The sequence below is a fragment of the Bombina bombina genome, chromosome 3 (genome assembly GCF_027579735.1).
Source record: "Bombina bombina isolate aBomBom1 chromosome 3, aBomBom1.pri, whole genome shotgun sequence".
Taxonomy (NCBI): Eukaryota; Metazoa; Chordata; class Amphibia; order Anura; family Bombinatoridae; genus Bombina; species Bombina bombina.
The window spans coordinates 413,327,888-413,349,661 of NC_069501.1; the positions used below are offsets into that span (position 1 = coordinate 413,327,888).

Below are 21,774 nucleotides of genomic sequence, written 5' to 3' on the forward strand. Positions count from 1 at the left end.
TATTTTTTTTTTTTCAGCCAACTACAGAAGCTTACTTAAAGGGACATACACTAGATTTTTATTTGCATACATGTTTTGTAGATGATCCATTTATACAGCCCATACGGATTTTTATTTAAATGCATAGTTTTCTTATTTTTAAATAACATTGCGCTAATTTTCATACTCCTAACCAAGCCTCAAAGCTTTAGGAAAATACTGATGTATACCTACTCCAGCTTGCTCCTGTTTGTGTAAAGGGTTTTTTCAAATGGACCCCCCCCCCCCCCAGAGAACCACTTGCAGTGGCTGTTTCAGCTAACCCTTTTAACAGTGCTAAACTGGGAGCTTCCAAGTACTTTTTTTTATTTTTTTATACTGGATTTTTAGATCAGTATCTGTGCATATTATTCTTCTAGTGTTTATTACATGCAATAAATGAAAATTGGTGTATACGGTCACTTTAGGGACAGTCTACACCAAAATTATTATTGTTTAAAAGATAAACACCTTTACTATCTATTCCCCAGCTTTGCACAACCAACATGGTTATATTAATATACTTTTATAAAATTTAAACCTCTAAATTACTGTTTCTAATCCACTAAAGACCACCTCTTATAGACTTTATGTGCCATATAGATAACATTGAGCTCTCTCCCGTGGAGTTGTACAAGGCACAGCACTAATATAGGCAATAAATAGCCATGTGATCAGGGGGCTGTCAGAAGAGACTTATAATCAATATACATTTTACCTTTGAATACATTGTATCTAACCATGTTGGCTATGGAAAACTGGGGAATTGGTAATAAAGGGATTATCTCTATAGCCCTTTGGCTGCTAAGCCATTTCTCACCTGGGTGCTAACCTGAATTTGAGCTTTTTTAAAACTTCCAGATCCCCAAGACCGTTATACCACTGGAAAGGTTAGGATATTTCCTTTCCAATGGTGGGTTTTGCGGGTATGTAGCTGCTTAGATGCCTGAGATACAGGCTTCTAAGCAACATGCCCCCATTTCCCTATATTTTCCATTGCTAATTTTAAAAAATTGCACAGTGACGTCATCGCACGAATCTTGAACTTCCGGCGATGCCTCTCACTAGTGGTAGACCCCAGATTGCCCTCAAGGTAGGTGAGTGCTAGCGACGGCTCTAAACTGTCGTCGGCACCTGACTTGGACAATTTGAGACTGCTCAGAGCAGTCATTAGCACTCAAGGTTTTTTTTTTTTAAACGATAACATTTTTTGTAGTAGACTGTCCCTTTAAGGCTTTTTTCTTAAAGGGACACAAGTGTATTCAAACTTTATGGGGCACAAGATCCTACTGAGCATGTGCAAACTCACAAGATATGTATACTAGTCTGTGATTGGCTGTTTCTGTCATATGATACAGGGGGCCGGATAGTGGGAGAAAATATAAATGTGCCCGAAAAAAAAAATCATCTTATTTGAAATTCAGAGTAGGTATTATTTCATTGTCTTTTTATTATGCACTTGTTAGTTATGCAATTCTACTGTGTATATAGTGGACTGTAAAGTCAAAGTATTAAATGGTCATGAAAAACCACATAGTTATAAGACTTTAGTTTTATAATTTAACATAGCAGAGTAGACACAGCTGGCCCCAGTCATTGTGCTAGCAATATTTTAATTGTTGCCTTTTACCACCTCTTCTTAAGCCTATAAGATAATGTTCTATGAGTATCTATGGTGATAAAATAACTGTAGAATATAGCAGGGTTAATGTTTTTAAGGACCACTGAATGCAGTAGAATTATATAATCGGCAAGTGCACAATAAATAGACAATGCAGTAGAATTTTTTTTTATATTTTTTATTTTAAATGAGCGTTAGATTTTCTTCCTAAATGGATAGAGTCCACAGCTGCATTCATTACTTTTGGGAAATAAGAACCTGGCCACCAGGAGGAGGCAAAGACACCCCAGCCAAAGGCTTGAATACTCCTCCCACTCCCCTCATCCCCCAGTCATTCTTTGCCTTTCGTCCCAGGAGGCTGGCAGAGAAGTGTCATAAGTTTGTCTCTGTATGGAGGGTAGTACTCCTCGACATGGGACTGGAGTTTAAAGTAGTCCTGTCAGCCTCTCAGTGAGAGCATGGATGAAAGTTAGTCCGGAGATGCAGGGAGAGTCTTTCTGCGAAACCATCCGGCTCATATTAACAGCTCCTTCTCTAAAGTTCATGGCAGGGGGCGCTGCTACTATTCGTCACACTTGAAGGGCCGTGTTCCTGTTCCACGGCGTAGATTCCGGTAAGATCATTTCATTTTACTTCATCAGAATGTACTGTAACTCATTTGTTTCCTGTAAGGTGCTATCTTGCAGGACTAAAGTGTGTGTATATGTATGGCCTCAGTGAGGCTCCTTTTTAGTATCTTGGAATCGAGGGTTAATATCTCCTGAGGAGGATTATTGAAAAGTTTTTTTATTATCGGGTTTATGTGATTCAATCTGCTTATGTGTAGTGTTATACAAACAAAACAAAAGTCAGTCCTCTCTTAGACGTATGCAAAACCAGCAGTCGTAATATAATGAGCACAAATCTTAGTGTGGCTAACCCCCTTCGGTGTGATAATAATAAAGTGCAAGAGACAGGCAAAAATACCTCTGGGTTCGTTTTTAACAAGACCGCAAATGCTTAAGAAAAAAAGCAGTCGTACTGCACCTCTCCGTCTCCAGCAGGTAATACTGCAGGGATACTCACTCTCAATATGATGGAGCAGGGATCGATGTCCGTCGGAGGCTGTGTGTATCAGCGCGGGTGATGCCGCGTCTAAGCTCCTCCTATGTGACGTCAGAGAGGAAAGCGGTCTTTTTGAAATACTCCTACGAAGGGGGTTCTCGTATGGGACGCTGCAGGTGACAAAGTGTAATATAGCAATACGATTCCAATCCTCCAGGCTGGCTCAGCCACAAATGCAGATACTTTTTCAGCAAGTATTTTCTTTCTATGTCCTCCTGATTACTGCGTGTTTTACCTCGTCCTGGGTTTGCTACACGTATTGTGTGTAATACTATATGTATTACAATACAATATGTATTCTAAGTTCTGACGTTTTGAGGACTGTCTTTATTTTTCGCACGATGTTGAGAGGGAAATTTTTCTCTGTTCTGATGCCCGGTCCTAAACCTTGTGGTTTTTGTCTGGTCTCGGCGTTGACTCCCCTTGTTTGTCAGGACCCATTTGGGTCTTTGTGAGCTGAGCTTGTTTCTGGGAGTTCTTTTTGGGAATTTGGGGGTGGCCTTTTCGGTTTCCCTTTGGTTCCTCCTTACCCTATCCCTTTGGGAGTTTTTGAGCTGGTGTTCACTTCGCTAGTATGGGGTGTGTTGGTGGGGACCGACTGCTGGGTGACGGTGTCTCCTGGAGGACTGTTGGCTCAGTTGAGTCTGATTTTGCGGTCTCTAGGTGGGCTTCCGGGCTATCTGCGGGTCGGTGTCCTTGGGGCCTTTTTCTTTTCAATGTTTCTCTGCTTCGGACGAAGCAGGGTTTTGTTGGGTAGTGGTTTTCTGGCCTGGTGCCTTCAGAATGGGCTGCCTCTTGTACCCTCCCGTCTTGACATTCAGTGTCCTCTATAGCTTGGGTATTCCCAAAAGTAATGAATGCAGCTGTGTACTCTTCAATTATGAAGAAACACTTAAATTATGCCTACCTGATCATTTTTATTTTCTTCAGATGGAAAGAGTCCCCAGCTCCCCACCTGTATTTTTTATGTGGGGGCGTCTATTTCTTTTAAGACACGAGTCCACGGATCATCTTAATTACTACTGGGATATTCACCTCCTGGTCAGCAGGAGGAGGCAAAGAGCACCACATCAGAGCTGTCAAATAGCTCATCCCTTCCCTCCCACTCGAGTCATTCTCTTTGCCTACATTAGTGGTAGGAAGATGTAAAGTGAGGTATTAGATTCTTCATTCAAGAGTTTATTATTTTTAAAGTAGTGCAAGATTGTGCTGCTTTGTTCTAGGGTGTAGCCGTAGTCATATCAGTCTCTTCAGTAGAGCTTTTGGTTTCTTTAGAGCAATGGGAACTTGTGGGACAAAATTCTCACTGTAATTGTTTGCTGCCCTTACCAAGAAAATCTGAGGGATATTTGGTCAGGACTTTAGTTTTAAATTACAGGCCCATATGGAGGAGAGGACCTCGCAAATCTGGGAACTGCCTTACTGTCCGGCAGTAGATAATGAGGTAAGTGCTAACTTTATTCTGGGAGTGAAGTAAGGAGACTCAGAAGAAAGTTGGGCACTTCATTTTTTATGTATTCCTCATTAGATTTAGACTTATTATCAGAGGCTTACAGATAGATTCCCTCAGAGTTTTAGGGAACCCTTTGGGACAGTTAAATGCAGGCACTGGACAGCGTTCCAGGTCTGACATAGCCCTAATTCCGTTGAATCGGAATCTTCTCTGCTGTTTGTCACGCAGCAGAGATACTGCTCGTTTTGTATTTACAGGTTTTAATTCACCGGATGCCTTCGATCATGTTAGGCTCCCAATCCGGTGGCAAGTCACCTCAGCAAGACTTCACTGAGGTCTGGGGATAGTTTCATTTTTAGCAATAAGTCTGAGATAAAACAAACTGCTTTGTTTTTACAAGACACAGTAACACCCAATTTTTTGTTGCAAATTGTGCATACAGTTGGTATAAGAACCCCCTCGGAATGTTAATTACCATATCTTTAACATTTCAAGTTTTAGTACCTCTTGTTAGGATATTTAATTTCTATTTGAAAATGTGAATAAAGAGGTTACATATGTTTTATGCTTTGATACTAAGATGGAACAACTAAGCTGTTAAATGAGTCTTATGCATTTAAATGGGCACCTCAGCAAAATATCTGAGGTGTAAGTAGGTGCTACAATATTTGCTTGCTAATCTCTCATTCATGCACCCATAAAGAAAGTTAGTTTAAAATTTAAAGAGGCAGTAACGTTTTTTTTTTTTTGTTTTTTTTTAATTGTTATTTTTATTAAATGATTTTCAGTTTAATTGTCTAATTCATCCTTTTGTGACTTAGGATGGTACAAGAGCGCACAAAAAATCAAGGTTACTTTCTTTTTTTTAAAAAATTTAAAGAGAGACTAACGTTTTACTGTTTAGGAGTCTGACAATGGTCAATCTGCCACAATTTCTCCTATAGTGTCCCACAAAATGTTATGGCCCACATGCAGTGCCCTGCGCTTTCTCACACTTCTCTCGGAGTCGCTCTTCATTTAATGCATTTTACATTCTTCCCACGTGGTAGAAATCATTACTAGAGGAATTATTTTAAATCATTTAGGTTTATGAATCAGTAGTTGCTATTCCGAATGGTTCTTCCCCGTTACCTGAAAGAGGAAGATACTTCGGGATTATCTGGGAGAGAATTTTCAGACTCAGATGAATATTTTATTTCTGAGGTTGGATTTCTTCAGTCTTCTAGCTTGAACATCTCCATTTGTTACTTTAGAAGGTTTTAGCTACTCTGGGAGACTCTGACGCTACTGGTGTACTCTTTCCTAGTGCGTCCAGTAAGTTATAAGGAATGGAAGAGACTGCATTCCCTATATTTGAAAATGTTTTCCCATGGCTGACTCAGCTAGGAGTAGTTTTCAACTTAGATAGAACTACTATACCCCTACAGGTCCTATGGCCAAAAATTAGAAAAGGGATCTACACCAGGGTTTACAATGACAACCTGCTGTGTACTTGGTTACCGTCACTAGTGCGACGATATATTGATTTGATGTGTTGTCTGATGCTACTAAGCCAGAAACTCCCATGGATAAAATCCAGGACAGGTTAAAAGCTTTAAAATGGGATACTTGCTTTATTTCAAATTCTTCCCTTCAAGTTATCAGGGAGCATAGGTTTCTCTGTTCCAGCTCACAGAGCCTTATGGTTAGAGCCTTGTTCTACAGATGTATGCTCTAAGTCTAAAATGTTATCGATTCTTCAAGGGGAAGACCTTGTTGGGACCTTGCTTGACGGAAATAATCTTTTTTGCAATTTGAAGAATTAAAAAAAAAATCCAAATAGCCTGCTGTTAAATCAGACAGCAGGAGGAACATGACCCCGATCCAGGATCGGATCTTGTAGGGGGGCAGACTTTCCGTCTTCGTTCAAGTTTGTGTGCGAGATGTTCAGGATCCCTAGGCAATAGCAGGTAGTGTCTCAGGGATACAATTTGGAGTTCAAAAGTTTTTCTGCTTTTTAGTATTATCCATAGATCAGTCGTTTTTACACTGCGTAGGATAACTCTCAGACCTGGGAGTGATTGTTTCAGTTCCAGTACAGGGTCTGGGTTTTGTATCCCATTCGGGTTGTGGTCCCCAAAAAGGAGGGAATCTTCAGTCCACTTTTTAGATATCAAGAGTCTAAACCAATTTCTAAGTGTACCGTCCTTCTAGATGGAAACTATTCGTTCCATTTTTTTCCCTTGATCCAAGAGGGTCTAATTATGACGCCTTATCTGGATGACATTCTAGTCCAGGCGCCATCCTTACAGCGAGTAAGATTTCTCGTAGACATGGGGTTATCCTTCCCGTGATTTCTCGGGTGGAAGGTAAATTTGGAAAGGAGTTCCTTTGTCCCAGGCACAAGGGTATCTCTCTGGGAATAATGATGGATTGCATATCAATGAAGATTTTTCTGACATGATGTCAGGAGATCGGAGATTATCAATACTTGTCTAGTCATTCAGTCCACTCCTCAGCCTTTAATGGCTCAGTGCACGGAGGTAATGGACTCTCATCCCGTGTTGCTCAGTTCTATTTCAGACCTCTGCAGTTAAGCATGCTCAGGCAATGGATCGGAGATTATACAGATTGGTCTCCTCAAGTACTACTGGAGCAGGAGAAAAAGGATTCTTTTCTATGGTGGTTGTCTCTGGATCATCTCTTCTGGGGAACCTGCTTTCGCAGGCCATCTTGGGTGATTGAGTCAACAGACGCCAGCCTTCTAGGGTGGGGAGCAGTCTGGGGCTCCCTAAGGGCTTGGGGTTTGGACTCAACCAGAGTCTGTTCTTCCTATAAACATTCTGGAGCTAAGAGCGATCTACAGTGTTCTTCTGACCTGGCCTCAGCCTTGGTCCAGTTTATCAGGTTCCAGTCGCTCAAAATGTCGTTAGTGGTTTACATCAATCATCGGGGAGGAACAAGGGGTTCCTTAGCGATGAGAGGTATCCAAAATAATTCAGTGGGCGGAGGCCCTTTCTTGCTGCCTGTTGGCGAGCCACATCCCAGGGATGGAACAGTTGGGAGGCGGATTTCCAGAGCAGGCAGCCCTTTCATCCAGGGGAGTGGGAACTCCATCCAGAAGTGTTCTCCAGCCTTTTCCTCCATTTGCTTTTCGTACTCGGGCCATTGCTTGAAATCCAGCAGGAGAGGGTTTCGCCGATCCTCATAGCACCGACTTCGTCTTGTAGGATTTGGTATGCAGATCTGGTGGACATGTCATCTCTGCCACCTTGGAGACTTCCGTTGTGGAAGGACCTTCTAATTCAAGTTCCCCTCCTTCACCCAAATCTGGTTTATCTGAGATTGAACACTTATTTATCAAAGCGGGGTTTTTCTGACTTGGTCATTGTGACCATGTTTCAGGCTCGAAAGCCTGTTACTGGTCAAATTTATCATACGATATGCAGTAAATATTTCTATTAGTGTGAATCCATAGGCTACTCATGGAGTAGATAGGATACCTATAATTTTGTCTTTTCTCCAAGAGGGTTTGGAGGAAGGTTATCGTCCAGTTCCCTAACGGGTAAAAACTGTGTGTCTCTATTTTGTTACACAAACGTCTGGTAGATGTCCCAGATATACAAACCTTTTGCCACTGTTGATACTATGTATTTACGTTTGTAACATTGGTGCTACTTTTTTCAAGTGTTACCACTTAGGTTCGTTAGGTACTATTTTATAGATTTACGTAGATGCCGGCATCCTATATCAATTTATTATATATAGATTGTTTTTATTTGAATTTACATTTTAGTTAATAAATTGTAAATTATTATATAAATTCATTTGCCATATCCTAGTACATTTATCTCATAGTTTTGACACTTATATACCTTAACCCATAAGGGTCAATATTAATATAATTTTGTTTCACCGGAGTAGACATGCTATTCAAATTTAATCTATATATATATTTACCATTTTGGTGAGCTCCCTACCTGGAGCGCTTCCTGTCCCACCCTGTTTGTTTATCATTTTTTCAGGCCTTGGTTAGGATCAGGCCTGTGTTCATACCAGTTATTCCTCCATGGAGTCTGAATTTAGTTTTCAGAGTTCTTCAAGAGGCTCTGTTTGAGTCTATTCTTTCCTTTAGATATTGAGTTGTTATCTTGGAAAGTTTATTTCTTGTTGCTATTTCTTCTGCTCAGAGAGTGTCTGAGCTCTCGGCATTTCAGTATGAGTCTACTTATTTTAGTTTAATTCAGATAAGGTAGTTTACATACTAAATTAGGATTTCTTCCTAAGGTTGTTTCTGATCAGTACGTTAATCAGGAGTTTGTTCTTTTCCTGTGTCCTAATCCTTTTTCTCAGAAGGAAAGACTGCTCAATTTGGACGTTGTGCATGCTTTAAAGTTTTATCTGCAGACGACTAAGGCTTTGTGTTTTTCTCAGGAAAACGCAAGGGACAGAAAGATATGGCTACTTTCTTTTTGGCTGAAGAGTATCTTTCGTTTGGCATATGAATCTGCTGGACAGCAGCCTCCAGAGAGAGTAACGGCTCATTCCATGAGGGCTGTTGCTTCCTCATAGGCATTCAAAAATGAAGCTTCTGTGTGAACAGATTTGCAAGGCTGCAACTTGGTTCTCTCTTCAAGTTTGACTTTTGTCTCGCCTGAGGCTGCCTTTGGGAGAAAGGTTCTTCAAGCAGTGTGGCCTTCCGTTTAGGGTCCCTGTCTTGTCCCTCCCATATCATCTGTGTACTCTAGCTTGCGTATTGAATCACATTAGTAATTAAGATGATCCGTGGACTCATTGTGTCTTAAAGAAAAGAACATTTATGCTTACCTGATAAATTTATTTCTTTATTGACACGATGAGTCCACGGAAGGGGTATTCATACAATTTTTATCTTTTTATTTATGCATTAGAAATTATTCACTGCATAGCAAAAGATTTGCAAAAAATGTATTAAATTAAAATTGTAAGTTTGTTATATAAAGAGGTATTGTTTTCTAGGCTTGTGACACATTTTAAAATCTCTTAAAAGGACAGCAAACCTTGAGATTTTTATATGAAATCATTAGTTATGCATAATGAAACCATTTTGCAATACAGTATATTTTTAATTTATTTAGCCCTCTTTCATGTAATTTATCTCTGAAAATTTAGCAATTTCTGTTCAGAACATGAAAGGCACCTGCTGACTTAGCAAGGCTAACCCTGCTATATAAAGAGTTATGTAGTCCCCCCTCACTGTACATAAATTGTGTAATCTAGTAAATGACACTGCTGTAATAACTTCCAGCACAGACCCGGTTAACCTCCAAATCTCCTGGCAGTTGTGCAGACTGCCCAAAACCCCCTCCTCTCACCTGTGAACAATCTGGTCCTGGGGACAAGGGTGATTCCGTTAAGCGGTGTCTGCAGTCCCAGATGGCTATGATCAGCTTTCTTGCCCGTTAACGGTTCCAAACTCTGTTATCGGTCCCATGCAATCCCTCCTCAGACGTTCCTGGAGGGAGGGGCCGGGGTCCGCCTTTACGTCCTTAGTGTTCTCACTCCTAATTGGTAGAGGTGCGTTCTCAGCTGCTCACTCATGATTGGAGGAATCTCGGCCCACGGCTTGTGGCTTGTAGATAGATGGGGCCCGTCCTGCAGTGTGTGTGTGTCAGGGATCCAAAAAGAGGAACGATCTCCTCTCTCAGTGCTCACGCCAGTAGGTCAACAGTCTGAAAAAAAGAAGCGGAGCACTGAGATATATTAAAATCTTCCAAAGTTTTATTATTGTGTTAAAAGTACAAACATCATATAGGATAAGGGTGCTATTCCTCTCATAGGAGTCAGCTCAAACAGCTGCTGACATGTTTCGGCATTCCGCATCAAAGCTGCTGAACTGTGTAGGGAATACCCCTCCTTTTAAAACCCTGCTATATGTCTTACTAATTGACTTTAACAACAACAAATGCAAAAGAGTACTATGTCCGTGGCTTGTCTAGTCTGCAGTCCAATGCCCTGATTGGCTCCTCCAAATATCTATTCCGTCCAAACGGTGCTGGGCTTTAGCGCCGTTAGGACGGTATACGTCAAATCCGTTTAGCTGTCCTGAAGCCAATGGAGCTTCCTGGATGTGATTGCGGTCTGGAGGGCGTGCCTATCGTCATAGGGACACCCCCTGGCCCGATCCCATAATTGAAATCTTGCGATCGCGCGCACTTTTGCGGGATTTCAATTTGTCTACATTGGAACGTTGTTCCGATGTAGACATTATGACCCTGTCATGAAAGGGTTAAAAACCTGCAGACTTGGCTTATATTTTGTTCCACGGCAACACGATGGGCTCAATTTATCAAGCGAAGGTGGACAGGGGCGTACATATGTGCCCCTTTTTTGCCCAAGCTCTCCTCTGGCGGGCAGCAATCCCCTGCCGGAACATTGCACACGAGCACTATTTTGCTGCTGCTTGAAACACTGCCAATCATGCGCGGGCAGGAGCTGTCAGTCTTCCCGGTCGGACGAGACCGGGGAGGTTGATATTCTCCACCTAAGAGGTGGAGAAGTGGGTAGGAATGACAGCTGCTTGATAATTACTGATTGGGGGTTTGCTTTTGTGGAACCTGCAGTTGTAGGGAGGAGAAGGTTTGATAAATCTAGCCCAATATGTGTCTTGTAATTATATGTGTCTTGTAATTACAATTCGTTTACTGTCCATTTTAAATGATGATCCTTATGCTGTGGCCAATTTGGAAGAGACAAGCTCCTGCACATATCAACCAGTCACTGCAGCGTGTATGTCATGGTTCTGCTTTCCACAGAATACATATATTTTGCCTGCTTTCCACTGTCAGGCAGGCTGTAATGCATTCTCCCACTTGCATAGTCTAAACACACTAGTGCAGAACATTTCAATAACTTTGTTAAACAATGGATGTGCAAACTGTTACTGCACACATCCCTAAATAAATAGTTAACCAAAAAGTTGCACAGTCCTTTAATCAGTCAATTTAATAGCTAGTTAAAGGGAAGGAAAGTCAAAATTAAAGGACCACTAAACATAGTAGAATAGCATAATCGGTAAGTGCATAGTAAAAAGACAATGCATAAGCACTTAATTTGAATTTCATATGAATATTTCTTTCTGACAATTTTTTAAAGTTATTTTCCCTACCACTGCATCATGTGATAGCCATAAGCCAATCAAAAAACATATACATAAATTCTGTGAATCTTGCACATGCTCAGTAGGTGCTTGTACCTCAGAAAATGTATACGTATAAAAATATTGTGTACATTTTAGATAATGGTAGTGAATTTGAAAGTTGTTTAAAATTGTGTGCCCTATATGAATAATACAAGTTTAAAGTGAATGTAAACTTTCATGAATCGGTGCCCGGTTTTTAAAAATACTATTAAAAACAGGTGCACTTTCATTCATGAAACTTTACTTTGCAGCGTTTTTTTTTTGTTTTTTTTTAAATGACCTTTTTCTGCTTCAAAGCCAAGTCGGAGATCCCCCTCCGGCTTTCATGCACAGCAATGATGAAACCGGCTTCCTCCAATCACGGCGTGGCCTCAAGAGACGGATGCTCTGGGATGCACGCCATGATTGGAGGGAGCCGGTTTCGTAATTGCTGACGTAAGTACAGAGGAACTGGGGGGGGGGGGGCACTAATTCATGAAAGTTTATTTTTTTTTAGTTTTTACTTAAGTGTCCCTTTAAACTTGATTCAGATAGCGTATGCAATTTTAAACAACTTTCTAATTTACTTCTATAATGAAATTTGCTTTGTTCTCTTGGTGTTCTTTGTTGAATAATAAACCTAGGTAGACTGATGGGTGATTAGGTTAGTGCTGCGTAATCTGTTGGCGCTCTACGAATAACCAATAATAATTGGGTACAGTGCACGTGTCTATGCCAGCAGTGATTATAACTATAAAATTGCTATAAATGTTGTTGCAAACACACTGTGCTGCTAGGGGAAACCTGCCACCAGGATTCCGTTTATTACCACTGCTCAGAGGACTGTGGTTTTTGTTAAGGTTTTTAACCAAAGGATCACCATTTCATATCCCTTCTTAAGCTGTATATTTTGGTTTTGTTTGGAGTTTCTACTATGTTTCAGATTCATTACTTTAAACACTTGTAGTTTAAATATAGCTGACACGCTCTCTCCCAACAGAGGATTCTGGGAGTGATGAAGATTTCATGGTGGAAGATGACGACGACAGTGATTATGGTCGATCCAAGAAAAAGAAAAAAATTGTAAAGAAGTCCAAGCCAGAACGGAAAGAAAAGAAAGTTCCCAAACCTAGACTAAAAGCCACAGGTATATCTTAACCAAGAGAACAAAGCAAACTGGATGATAAAAGTAAATTGGAAAGTTGTTTAAAATTGCATGCCCTATATGAATCATGCAAATTTAATTTTGACTAGACTGTCCATTTTAAAGAGCCATTGTAGTGAAATAATGTTAATTTGTTGCAGCATCTCATATTGTTAAAGGGACAGTCCAACACCAGAATTTGTTCTTTTAAAAGATAGATGATCCCTTAATGACCAATTCACCAGTTTTGCATAAGTTATAATTATACATGTTTTACCTCTGTAACTCCCTTGTATCTAAGGCTTAGCAGACTGCCCCCTTATTTCAGTTCTTTTGACAGACTTGCATTTTAGCCAATCAGAGCTGTTTCTATGGTAAATTCACGTGCATGAGCTCAATGTTATCTATATGAAACACGTGAACTAATGCCCTCTAGTGGTGAAAAACTATCAAAATGCATTTAGTTTAGAGGCGGTCTTCAAGGTCTAAGAAATTAGCATATGAACCTCCTTAGGTTTAGCGTTCAACTAAGAATACCAAGAGAACAAAGCAAAATTGGTGATAAAAGTACATTGGAAAGTTGTTTAAAATTACATGCTCTATTTGAAACATGAGGGGGTTTTTTTGGACTTGACTGTCCCTTTTAAAATTACATGCTTTACGTCTGTAACCCCCTCCATAGCGATTAAATACATTGTTCAAGTACCACTTAGGAGCTGCAGAAAACTTCTGGTTCCAGTTTGAAGCTGCCACTGACATAATCTGCAGTTCAGGACCAAATTGTAAAGGGTTTTTCTAAATTGCATGTTCTGTCTAAATCGTGGAAGTAAAATTTTATTTTTAATGACACGAGTCCACGGATCATCTTAATTACTAATGGGATATTCACCTCCTGGTCAGTAGGAGGCGGCATAGAGCACCACAGCAAAGCTGTATTCTCTTTGCCTACATTAGTGCTAGGAAGTGGTAAAGTGAGGTGTTAGAAAAGATTCTTCAATCAAGAGTTCATTATTTTTAAAGTAGTGCAAGATTGTGCTGCTTTGTTCTAGGGTGTAGCCGTAGTCCATATCAGTCTCTTCAGTAGAGCTTTTGGTGGCTTTAGATCAATGGGAACTTGTGGGATATAATTCTCACTGTGCCTCCCATACATTTATGCTGCCCTATTCCTGATGGCCTAAGTAAACTTAACTCAGGCTTTATCATTTTCCACAGGGCTATGGGAGGGAGAGGACCTCTTAAACCTGCTGGACTGTCCTGCTGTCGTACAGAATTTAGGTAAGTGCTGACTTTTTTTTATTCTGGGAGGATACAAGACTCTGGAAAGTGGGCACTTATTTACCTTAACATTTAAGGCTCAAACATTGGGGCTCTTTGTTGGGACATCATGCTCTCTGTATATGGAGGGTTTGGACAGCATGAGTACAGGCTCTGGGGCTGGGGGCTAAGCTATCTTTATTGATGATGGTTATTTTCCCTAACGGGTTATTTTTCTTGTGAAGCCGGTCGGGTTGTGTTTTGGAACGCCCATGATGGGCGGGGCTATCGTTTTTTGCGCTTCCTCTAAGCTGCGCAGTATTTAGCCTTGTCTGGTGTCATGGACGTCGGAACAGTGTCGCACTTGAACCACATGGTTTTTGCATAATTAAAGCGATCCATATGATAAGGGCTCTATAGCACTAAAAACGCTTGCTCCAAGTATAGCAGTGAGCTGGTTGGCGCCTCAGCAAAGCTGCTGAGGTGTAAGGGGGTCTGAATTTTCTTTATTTTATCTGAGGATACATTCTTTTATTAATTGCAGTAAAATAGTTCCCTTTTAAAATTTAAAGACACAGTAACGATTTAGATAATCCAATATTTTTTTTTTGTTACAGTAATTTAATTAACAATTTTTATTTTGGAGACACATTTTTCTTCCTGCAAGTAAAAAAGTTTATTTTAAAATTTTAAAGACAGTAGCATTTTATTGTAAAAAAAAAAATGTTTTTTGTGTCAAAGTAAAGTTTTATTACATTATCATTTTATTGTGCTTCAGTATGGACATAGAAGCCATGCAAAATGTTACTTGCTCCATGTGTTTGGATGCCAATGTGGAACCACCAATCCCTTACTGTCCCTCATGTAATCAAGAGGGCTTTAAGTTATAGGGAAAAGATTTTTTTCATGAGCAAAATTTTTCAAAAGCGTATGCTTCTCAGGAGTCTGACGAAATTCAGAGTATGCTGCAGCTTTCTCCTCAAGAGTCCCAAACTTTAACGCCCGCACAAGCAGTGCCCTATACTTCTGCTCTAGTGCATACTGGAGTTACCTTAAGACATAGCTGCGCTTATGTCTTCCACAATTTCTGATGAGTTGTCTGCTTTTCCTATGCTACAAGGCAAACGTAAGAGGAAAGACAACCATGCAGTTAGTGAGGTTTCTGATGCAATGGTGGCAATCTCTGATGTACCCTCCCAGGGAACTGAGATAGAGGGTAATGAGGTTCCATCGGAAGGCGAGATTTCAGACTCAGAAAGTTCATTGCCTTTGATTCAAAGGTTGTATCTTTCAGGTTTAAACTAGAACACCTCAGCCTGTTGCTAAGGGAGGTTTTGGTTACTTTAGATAACTGTGATTCCACAGTAGTGGTCGTTCCTGCGAAGTTGAGTAAATTGGACAGATATTTCGAAGTTCCTTCTTACTCTGACGTTTTTCCAGTGCCAAAGCGAGCTTCAGAGATTGTTTCTAAGGAATGGGAGAGACCAGGTATTTCCTTCTCTCCCTCTCCTATTTTCAAAAGGATGTTTCCTATAGCTGAGGCTTGGCAAACGGTTCCTAAGGTGGAAGGGGCTATTTCCACCATAGCCAAGCGAACTACTATTCCCATTGAGGGTAGTAGTGCTTTTAAAGATCCCATGGACAAGAAGGGTCTACTTAAAAAGATTTGTTCACCAGGGTCTGCTATTGCAGCCAGCTGCGTGCATTGCTACCGTCACTAGTGTGGCAGCTTATTGGTTTGATGCTCCTGAGTCTCTCAGGACTGAGACTTCCTTAGAGGAGATCCAAGATAGGATTAAAGCTCTGAAGTTAGCTAATGCTTTTATTACGGACACTTCTCTGCAAATTACTAAATTGGCAGCTAAAAGTTTGGGGTTCTCTATCCTAGCCCGCAGAGCTTTATGGTTAAAACCTTGGTCTGCGGACGTGTCATCCAAGTCTAAGCTTCTAGCGATTCCTTATAAGGGGAAGACCTTGTTTGGACTTTGCCTGACAGAAATTATTTCTGTTATCACAGGAGGTAAGGGTCATCTCCTTCCTCAGGATAAGAGAAACAAGCAAAAAGGACGACAAAGTAATTTTCGTTCCTTTCGAAATTTCAAGGGAAATTCTTTCTCTTCCTCCTCTAAACCGGAACAATCTAAACCTACTTGGAGACCCAACCAGTCTTGGAACAAGGGTAAACAATCCAAGAAGCCTGCTGTTGAATCCAAAACAGCATGCAGGGCATGCCCCCGATCCGGGACCAAATCTGGTAGGGAGCAGACTTTCCTCCTTCGTTCAGGCTTGGGTTCGGGACATTCAGGATTCCTGGGCAGTAGAAAGTGTCTGGGATACAAACTGGAGTTCAAAAATTTTCCTCCCAGAGGAAGGTTTCTTTCAAGATTATCTGCAGACCAGATAAAGAGGTGTTCTTACATTGTTTGAGACCTCTCCTCCCTAGGAGTGATTGTTCCCGTTCCAGAACAGGGACAGGGTTTTTATTCAAATCTGTTTGTGGTTCCCAAAAATGAGGGAACCTTCAGACCTATCTTAGACCTCGAGTCTAAACAAATTTCTCAAGAGTTCAGTCATTCAAGATGGAAACTATTCGTACCATTTTTCCATTGATCCAGGAGGGTCAATTTATGACAGTGTATTTAAAGGATTATTATCTACATGTTCAAACCTCAGGAACTTGTGGTGGTCTCTGTGGATAGACTTTTCTAGACAAACACAGCTCGTGGCGCTTCCTTTCAGGCTGGCCACGGCCCCCAGAATTTTCACAAAGGTTATGGAGTGTCTACTGGCAGTTCTAAGGCCTAGAGGCATTGCGGTGGCGCCTTATCTGGACGATATTCTAATCCAGGCACCATCTTTTCAACAAGCAAAGTCTCATACCCGACGTGGTGCTATCCTTCCTGAGAGCTCACGGGTGGAAGGTAAATCTGGAAAAGAGTTTCTTAATCCTGAATACAAGGGTAACTTTCTTGAAACTCTAATCGATTTTATATCTGAGGATTTTTCTGACGGTCAGAAAATCTAAGATTCTCTATACCTGCCAAGTCCTTCAGTCCACTCCTCGGCTGTCAGTGGCTCAGTGCATGGAAGTAATCGGACTGATGGTGGCGGCAATGGACATCATTCCGTTTGCTCGGTTCCACCATAGACCTCTGCAGTTAAACATGCTCAGACAGTGGAATGGAGATTATGCAGACTTGTCTCCTCGAATAACCCTGGAACAGGAGACGAGGGACTCATTTCAATGGTGGTTGTCTCTGGATCATCTATCCCAGGGAACCTGTTTTCGCAGACCGTCCTGGGTGATTGTGACAACAGACGCCAGCCTTCTAGGGTGGGGAGCTGTCTTGGGTTCCCTAAAAGCTCAGGGATTGTGGACTCAGGTGGAGACAGTTCTTCCTTTTAACATTCTGGAACTAAGAGCGATCTTCAATGCTCTTCTGGCCTGGCCTCAGTTAGCCTCGGCCCAGTTTATCAGATTCCAATCGGACAACACAACTTCAGTGGCTTACATCAATCATCAGGGAGGAACGAGGAGTTCCTTAGCGATGGCCGAGGTAACAAAGATAATTCGGTGGGCGGAGGCCCATTCTTGCTATCTGTCGGCGAACCACATCCCAGTGGTGGACAACTGGGAAGCGGACTTTCTGAGCAGGCAGACTTTTCATCCGGGAGAGTGGGAACTCCATCCGGAAGTGTTCTCCAACCTGATTCTCAAATGGGGTCAGCCGGAGTTGGCTCTCATGGCATCTCGTCAGAATGCCAAGCTCCCAAGATACGAGTCGAGGTTCCAGGGATCTCCAGGCGGAACTGATAGATGCTCTGGCGTTTCCTTGGTCCTTCAGCCTTGCATACCTATTTCCTCAGTTTGCGCTTCTTCCTCGGGTCATTGCTTGAATCAAACAGGAGAGGGCGTCAGTGATTCTTATTGCTCCGGCTGGGCCTCGCAGGATTTGGTATGCAGATCTGGTGGAAATGTCATCTCTGCCCCCTTGGAGACTTCTGTTGAGGAAGGACCTTCTGATTCAAGGACTATTCCTTCACCCAAATCTAATTTCTCTGAAGCTGACTGCTTGGAGATTGAACACTTAATTTTATCCAAGCAGGGTTTTCTGAATCGGTTAAAGAGACCATGATTCAGGCTTGGAAGCCTGTGACTAGAAAGATTTACCATAAAATTTGGCGTAAATATCTTTATTGGTGTGAATCCAAGGGCTACTCATGGAGTAGGGTTAGGATTCCTAGAATTTTGTCTTTTCTCCAAGAGGGTTGGGAGAAGGGTTTATCAACGAGTTCCCTAAAGGGTCAGATCTCGGCTTTATCTGTCTTGTTACACAAACGTCTGGCAGATGTTCAATCGTTCTGTCAGGATCAGGCCTGTGTTCAAACCAGTTACTCCTCCTTGGAGTCTTAATTTAGTTCTCAAAGTTCAAGGGGCTCCGTTTGAGCCTATGCATTCCTTAGATATTAAGTTATCTTGGAAAGTTGTATTTCTTGCTATTTCTTATGCTCGCAGAATGTCGGAGCTCTCAGCATTGCAATATGAGTTCCTTTACCTTTATTTTCCATTCAGATAAGGTAGTTTTACGTACTAAATTAGGTTTTCTTCCTAAAGTTGTTTCTGATCGGAACATTAATCAGGAGATTGTTGTTTCTTCATTGTGTCCTAATCCTACCTCTCAGAAGGAAAGGCTTCTGCACAATTTGGACGTGGTTCGTGCCTTAAAGTTTTAACTGCAGGCGACTAAGGAATTTCGTCAGTCTTCTGCTTTGTGGTTTTCTCAGGAAAACGTAAGGGACAGAAAGCTAAGGCTGCTACTTTCTTTTTGGCTGAAGAGTATCATACGTTTTGCATATTAGACTGCTGGACAGCAGCCTCCAGAGAGTTACGGCTCATTTTATGAGGACTGTTGCTTCCTCATGGGCATTCAAGAATGAAGCTTCTGTGGAACAGATTTGCAAGGCTGCTACTTGGTCCTCCACATTTTTTCAAAGTTCTATAAATTTGACACTTTTGCCTCTGAGGCCGCTTTTGGGAGAGGTTCTTCAAGCAGTGGTGCCTTCAGTTTAGGTTCCCCGTTTTGTCCCTCCCGTATCATCTGTGTACTCTAGCTTGGGTATTGATTCCCAGTAGTAATTAGATGATCCGTGTACTCGTGTCATTTTAAAAGAAAATAATTTATGCTTATCTGATAAATTTATTTCTTTTTTTCACAAGTCCACGGCCCGCCCTGTTTTTGCGTAGACAGGTTGTTGGTTATTATAAATTTCAGACACCTCTGCACCTTGTTACTTCCTTTCTCTACTTTGGTTGAATGACTGGGTTGGGAGGGTGATATTTAAAGGGACACTGTACCCAAAAAAATTCTTTCGTGATTCCGATTGAGCATGAAATTTTAAGCAACTTTCTAATTTACTCCTATTATCAAATTTTCTTTCTCTTGGTATCTTTATTTGAAATGCAAGAATGTAAGTTTAGATGCCGGCCCATTTTTGGTGAACAACCTGGGTTGTCCTTGCTGATTGGTGGATAAATTCATCCACCAATAAAAAAGTGCTGTCCAGAGTACTGAAACCAAAAAAAAAAGCTTAGATGCTTTCTTTTTCAAATAATGATAGCAAGAGAACGAAGAAATTGATAATAGGAGTAAATTAGAAAGTTGCTTAAAATTGCATGCTCTTTCTGAATTACAAAAGAGAATTTTTGGGTACAGTGTCCCTTTAACAGCTTTGCTGTGGGGCTCTTTGCCGCCTCCTGCAGGGCAGGAGAGGTATTCCCAATAGTAATTAGATGATTCATGGACTCATCGTGTAAAAAAAAAATACATTTTCTTTTTCTTGCACAGTATTCAGTTATCACTCCTAACAAGCTCCTAACAAACTTTTATTTACCACCACCATTTGAAAGAGCAAGGGATTATCTTTCATATGAGGGGTTTTGGAGGTTTGTAGGATTTGAAAAACCTCCCCTATCCAGCTGTTTTTCAGCAGAAAACTCACAGTAGACAGAGGAACGTAAATCTGTCTGAGCGAAAACATAGTATGGTAGAGAGCTTTTAAAAAAAAAAAAAACTTATTTAAATTGTGCAGGCCTAGTTTTTGCATATTTAATTTTGCTAGTGAAATACAATTTTCTACTCAGCATAGCAGGAAGATGTTTGAGATTAAGTAAAATAAAAATCTAACACGCAATATGCATATTAACATTTTATGTTGTAATAATTTCTAGTAACACCTAGTCCCGTGAAGGCCAAAGGAAAAAGCCGCCCAACAGCCTCAAAACCACCAAAGGAGAAATCTCCGTCTCCAAAAGCAGAGGAGGAGGAAGAAGAGGAGGAGGATGATGAGCCAGAGACTCCTCCACCAGAGAAAAAGGCTGATAGTCCCCAACATGAAAAATCTGGGGAAGAAGGCTCTGAAGAAGAAGTTCAGTCCACAGAGGACTAGCCTCTTGTCTTTTGGGGTAGGGTGGGGGGATATGGGTGTGTGGGTGATTGTTGGGGAGATTTTATTAATAAAAAACAAAACCAGTGGAAAAAAAATGAAGTCAGAATGAATTAGGCAAACGCTTGACATAAGGGCCTCTGATTCTGTCTATCTTCTGTTTTAAAGTTGATTACTTTATTTTCCCCCCCAGTAAACGGTGCAATTATCTTTTTTTTTTTTTCTTGCCATCATGGTCAGTTGCTCCCATCACTTGTGTGAAATAAAGCCATGCACATTTTTAATACATTTTCTATTTCGAAGTGATTTTAAATATTTGGGATGTTTTGGGGGGTGTACTTTTAGTGTGAAGGATTTTGATAAAGAAATTTGAAAACCCTCTGCTATTCATTAGCACTAAAATTTTAGCATACATCCCCTAATGTCGTTTTTTTTGTTTTTTTTTCTTTAAAGCAATATTTTGCAGATTTTTAAAGATGCTTATTAGATGAATTCTTTACACTGAATGAGATGCTACTTTTTAGTTCATGTTAAAATCACACTATGCTTTTATACAGTTTAATATCTTTTCTGTCCTGTAGCTTGCACTGCTACAGTTCAGTCCTGGTGCCAGCCACGTCAAGTTACAAGGGTTCAGTGACATTTTATACACATTACATACATGGATATGATTGCTTTGCTTTATACTTTTGCAGTGAGAGATAGGTATTGGTAAAGAAATGTATATAAAACTTGGATAATCTTAATTCATGTTATGAACAAAAATATTTTTTTTTCCCGGAATTCATCATAGATTGGAAGTTAACTGTTATAAAAAAAATAATTTTTGTTTGTTTTTTTTTTTTTGTGTGTTTTTTTTTTTTGTTGTAATTAAATGTATCTTGTATTTCAACCAATGTGCAGTGTAATTGTATTGGCTGTAAGCTGTAGTTTGGTGTGATTATTTACCTAGCCCATGAAAGTGTTTTTAATAAGGTTTCTTTTTTTTTTTATGGGCCCTTTTCCCCCTCTATGAACTCAAAATTTCCAACTGTTCTAGCCAGAAAGTGTGTGTTACTATTTGAATATAGTCCTTATGTTTATTTAAACAGCCTTGGATAAAAGGGACACTAAACTCAAATTTTTTCTTTTATGATTGATAGAGCATGCAATTTTAAGCAACTTTCTAATTTACTCCTATTAATTTTTCTTTGTTCTCTTGCTATCTTTATATAAAAAGCAGGAATGTGAAGCATAGGAGCCGGCCCATTTTTGGTTGAGAACCTGTGTTATGCTTGTTTATTGGTGGGTAAATGTAATCCATGGTGCTGAACCTAAAATGGGCTGGCTGCTAAGATTTACATTCCTGCTTTTAAAATAAAGATAGCAAGAGACCAAAGAAATTGATAATAAGAGTAAATTAGAAAGTTGCTTAAAGGACCAGTCGATACAGTAGATTTGCATAATCAACAAATGCATGATAAGTAGACAATGCAATAGCACTTAGTCTGAACTTCAAATGAGAAGTAGATTTTTGTTAAATTGCAAAGGTATGTCTATTTCCACTCCCCCTGTATCATGTGACAGCCATCAGCCAATCACAAATGCATATACGTATA

The 21,774-nt window shown here is 40.5% G+C and overlaps 1 protein-coding gene across 2 annotated transcripts in view; it reads left to right on the forward strand.

Moving 5' to 3' along the window:
* Positions 1 to 20,464, forward strand: part of NUCKS1 (nuclear casein kinase and cyclin dependent kinase substrate 1) — a 36,383-nt gene extending 15,919 nt beyond the window's left edge. Inside the window, exons 7-8 of one of the 2 annotated variants that reach the window (XM_053706609.1) lie at positions 12,335 to 12,481; positions 19,962 to 20,464. In XM_053706609.1, coding sequence (XP_053562584.1) covers positions 12,335 to 12,481; positions 19,962 to 20,179 — 365 coding nt within the window. In that variant the 3' untranslated portion in view covers positions 20,180 to 20,464. The remainder of the gene's footprint in view (positions 1 to 12,334; positions 12,482 to 19,961) is intronic. The other variant, XM_053706610.1, reaches the window with a different exon arrangement.
* The last annotated feature ends 1,310 nt before the right edge of the window (positions 20,465 to 21,774 follow it).